At 32.2% G+C, this 5,114-nt stretch overlaps 1 protein-coding gene across 1 annotated transcript; it reads left to right on the top strand.

Moving 5' to 3' along the window:
- LOC124371721 (probable cytochrome P450 6a13) lies at window positions 1-4,306 on the top strand (the record flags this gene model as incomplete). Its single annotated transcript, XM_046830055.1, has 3 exons — window positions 1-181; window positions 1,580-1,829; window positions 4,094-4,306. Coding segments are annotated over 3 exons (621 nt in total), but the record flags the coding sequence as incomplete, so codon positions are not given.
- Window positions 4,307-5,114: the final 808 nt, after the last annotated feature.

The following is a 5,114-nucleotide window of genomic DNA, read 5'->3' on the forward strand; positions in this document are numbered from 1 at the left end:
TTAACAGCAGGCTCTGATCCCACAGCCAACACTATTACTTTTGTATTGTATGAGTTAGCCTTCAATCCACTGGTGCAAAAACAGCTACAACAAGAAATTGATTTGGTGCTCCAGAAGTATGGAGGAAAAATGTCTTATGAATCTATGAAAGATATGGCTTATCTGGATTTAGTCATTCAAGGTAAATATTGGTTCAATAAATTTATTTTTGATGGAGGTATCTTCCTCTTCAGTAATTGGATAGGTTTTGACCCAACTGAGAGGGGGCCACAGTTTGTGGAGGTACACAGGATGTTGTACTCATTACCTGCAAAACCGTGGTATTGTTACTCGTATTAGCAGTTTCCGTGTCCAGTTCTGGTGGTACGATTGTTTTCTAATGGTGTTTTTATAACATCTTGAGCATCTCTGCCAAAGCCTAAAAAATGTTTAAAGCTTATAAGATTTAAAAAACAGAGTTTGTTGATATTATAACCTGTGGAAAAATTATTATATTCGCCCTGCTTGATACAGTAAAATCTTAAAAATTAATCAATAAAATTGCTAAGTATTCACTTGGATTCAAGAATTCATATCAATAATTTAGTTCAAAATTAGCAAGGATTACATATATCTATTATGCAAGTTGAAAAGTAAAGATACCTAGTTGTTTATATGGATTTGTTCACTTTCCACAACTTAAATAGCCTATCTCACACTTGCGTCATTTTAATTGAATTATTATTCATCCAGATTTTCATTCTTTTAGGTCTAATGCTTTTTGTATTGACCTCCTTTTTAATTAAGCAATTGTTATAGACTGAATTAAATTTATTATTGAATATTTCAAAGCTACGATTTATGTTCACAGTTGTATCTGCTCCTATCAGTTCATTCCAATTTACTTTGTTTGATTTTGATTTAACTAGTGCTTCATTGTACTTGTAAAAATGCTTTTCAACTCTCTCTTTACATCTCTCCCATTCTAATTTCAATGTGATTGGATAATGGTCAGATATTTTTGACAAGATGATTCTAGTTTAAATTAGGTTTGCGTTGCTTTATTAGGTTTATTTTATAGAATACTCAAATAATTGTTATTTGAATTTTTCATATAAAATTAATTAACACAACAGAGTATTGAAGGATCTGACAGAATGTATCAAATTCTTTACCAAACTGACTGTAAAACTTTTCAAGATAATTGCAACTTTGCTGCTTTTTGACCATTTAAAACCCCCAAAATTAATAGTGATCTTCTTTTGACCAAAAGAGCCCTATATATCAGGGTTCAAGTCTCTAGGACCCTTCTATCAAGAGTAATCAATACAGGCAGACATACAGAACTCTCAGAAGGGTCTTTTGGGTCCTTAATGATGTTGTGGTAACTGTAATATTACTCTTTAGCCTTCTGGGCATTTTCTTTTGAAATATTTCATGAAAGCACTATCATTTTTTTTAAACTACAGAACTTGGACTTAAATTACAACAGACTTTTTATAATCCTCATACCAGATTCTGTAAAGAGAGAAAACATGGGGTAGAAGGAAAATTCAATCAGAATAAGTTTTTTTAATTAATTACATTCGACTTTTTTCAGAGACAAATCGTAAATACTCTCTGGCAGGCTTTATGAGAAGAGTGTGCAGTATACCTTACCAAATCCCAGGCACAGATGTTGTCATAGAGAAAGGTACAAAAATAGTGATACCGATGCACGCTATCCACAATGATCCATCCATTTATCCTGAGCCTGAAAAGTTCATACCAGAGAGATTTGAAGGGAACAATCATCGTTCAAACGGTGGCAAATATTTGCCCTTTGGGGATGGACCCTCGGATTTGTATTGGTAAGCTACTGACATAGATTTATCTACATTGCATTAGAAAATGTCATGTACAAATTAAGCATTATTTTCTGTTGTTTCATTATACTAAGTCTTGGTTTTCTAAGTGTCCTGAGCATGTGCTCAGGAGTGTAAAAGATTTCAGAAACACAATGTAAGTGTTGGAAAATGCACAATGAGGAACATGTCAAATATCTTATTAAACAAAACACAAGTTGGAAGAAACAGGAATAGTAGGATGGGTACTCATAACCAAACCAATTACATTTGTTTAATACTCCTCTATTCCACATGTGGGGTAGTTTGGCAGACCATTTGGTTCCAAAGAGTCTCTGTACCTCTGGTTGTCTTATCCTACCAGTACTGGAGTTACTATGGCTACTTTGGAGAACTTGAAAAGTGATTCCCTTAAACATGCACAGTTCACACCAAAACTAAGAACCCTATTTTCTGAGACAATCAGATCTGCCCCAAGCAATTGTTTACAACTAAAGACATACTGTAGGCTACTTGTAACAAATATCCAGCCTAAATGAATGGTTATTTTTTATAATTGTCCATTCTCTCAACATCCACTCTACATTAATATGTATTGTAATCAATTGTGTCAATAACACTGTACAAGGTCATCTTCTCTTGTTTAGAGACCATATCAGGTCTATAGTACGCAATTAACGTCAAGAAAACTTGTTCATGTACTATCTGACGGACTAGATGTCTATCTTACATCATGTGCGTGATTGTTTTCAGTCACAGAAAGATGTGTAGCAACCAGCTTACCGCTGGACATTCAACTATCATTTTCAAGTTTCCAAGAGTATTCTTTTTGAAGCAGTTGGTCTAAATATAAACAAAATAGATCTAAACCTGGCTAGCCAAGGGAAGCAATAGAATCCACCTATCCAATGCCATTCAGACTCCCCTAATTCAAAACTCACCTAAAACCTTTTTGTTAAACTGTGAAAAGCGCTTGCCAAGCAATTTGCACCACTGTGATGATTGACTTACAAAATCTTCAAAGGCTTGTTAGGAGTTCAAAGTCAGGTATGACAAATGCCAGAGAGTGAACGCCTAGCCCAATCACTGTAGTACTCACAAATAGAAGCTTGGAAAAATCTTGAAAATGCCTACTTACTTGGTTTACCTACCAGTATTTTTTACAAAAAAAAAAAAAAAAAACAGTCATTGTCAAACCGAAATATGAGCAAAGTGAACCTAAAATCTCTAGACGTTGACATTATCTATTTTAAAAAAAAAAATGTATGATGAAAAATTTTACATTTATCCATTTCAAAATGGTGGCAGTTTATAATGTTGACCTAAAATAACTCAAACCACAAACATTTTACCATACCAAATATTTTGAATTCATCTTCGGTTATTATTAAATACTGTGCCTTATTTTTTTGATAATATTGCTTTGCATTATGATTAACAAACAGCTGATTGCTTGGAACTTGTGCATATATTGTTTTATTCCATAATAACTAAAAACAAGATTACAGCAAATGCATACAAAGTCGATCATAAGAACATGCCTGGCATTGGTGAGTACCACAATACAGGTAAAATTAAATGAATTTGTTTACACACAAGTTTAAAACAATCAGATGGTTGTCAACCATAAAGCAAACCAATGTACTCAGATTAAAATATGTTTTGACAAAAAACACATACATACAGATTGAATCCCAAAAACTTAAAGATTAAAACTATTAATAGTTAAAAATGAACTTACTATAACCAAAGGACTGATTCCCTAAAATATAGTAGTTCTGAAGTATAGTAGTTTATAGTGTCAGGACATCCGTTGGCACAAGTACGATCCTGTGTGGTCCAATAAGCTCAAACTATATTGAATGGTTTTGGATATTCTACAATTTATGATATCAGCTTGGATCTAGATAATCTAAAAGGGTTCATTCAATGGGAGTGAAGAGAGTAAATGAACTCATGCACATATAAACTTTGAGTCTCCTACCTGTGAATGATCAGTGGCTCTGTTAAACCACAGTTTTAACAATTCCCGGACTGATCATGATATTAGAATTTGCTTCACAAATTACTGTACAAATCATTGAAGGCTAATTTAGTTTATATATTTTTGGAATTTAAACTAAAATATCCAATTAAAGTATTTTTTATTTTTTTATAGAAGCAACATGAACTGAATTTGTATAAAACGATACGTTTATTAATACTTGAAGAATATGTATTTTATTTATAACATAACATAAAGTAATTAACAAGCCTGATTGTATTTCCAGCAATGAGATTTGCACTCCTGGAGGTGAAGGCTTGTGTTGCCATGGTGATGTCCAAGTATTCAGTGAAGCTGGACCAGAAAACTCAAGTTCCTCTGCGTTTCAGTCCCAAAATAGTATCACCTACTCCATGTGGAGGAATTTGGATTCAATTTCAGAAGAGAACTTAGATACAATAAGCCAATCATACTGAAATTAATGATAATAAATAAATTAGTATTTCATTAGAAATGTTTCTCAATTACAAGTATTTACCTTGATAATGATACTTTTTTACCAACAAAACCATCTAGCAACTCATACTATAACCGGATAACCAATAATTAACTATTGTATTATTTTAATACAATTACCTACGATGATGGATACTAGATTGATTTGTAGACAAAATATATTTCCCGGTGGGAAATTGTAAATATGCATTCGATAACCAAACTTGGCTTTTTCACCTTACAGTTTTCTTCCTTTTATTTCTGGTATCATAACGATTTTGTTCATCAAATATTTTATAAATAGGGTATTTCTGGCTTTAGCTAGTCTGCCAATATAATTTAGTTTCCTTTGTTGTGTTTCTTGCTATTGCAAGTCTTATTATTGTGATTGAGGATCTTCTATATTTACAAGGATATCTCAATGTCCAGAAAAGTTCACTATCTTTATGATGCTCTATTTTAAGTCTTCATTGTAAATAATTGAAAGTTGGATGGAATCCAAAATTACAATTCCCAATTAGAACTAAGATTAAAAGGTACAAGAACTGTTGTTAGGATACAAAACAGACTCCCATAGAAATATGAATTAATGATAAATAAAAAAATAATTTTAAACCAATTTTCTTGTTCCAATATAGTACTAACTAACTACTTTATAAATTAAGAAAACCAAGTTTCTTAAGTGATTTTTCTAATGTAACTTACTTCACTTTTTGTTCAAATTCCAACAGCAGAATCCACCAGATATGATTTATAATTTCAGCTGTTCATGCAATACCATAGAACATATTGTGGCAGTTCTTTAAAAAACA

The sequence above is a fragment of the Homalodisca vitripennis genome, unplaced genomic scaffold (assembly GCF_021130785.1).
Source record: "Homalodisca vitripennis isolate AUS2020 unplaced genomic scaffold, UT_GWSS_2.1 ScUCBcl_1900;HRSCAF=6099, whole genome shotgun sequence".
NCBI lineage: Eukaryota > Metazoa > Arthropoda > Insecta > Hemiptera > Cicadellidae > Homalodisca > Homalodisca vitripennis.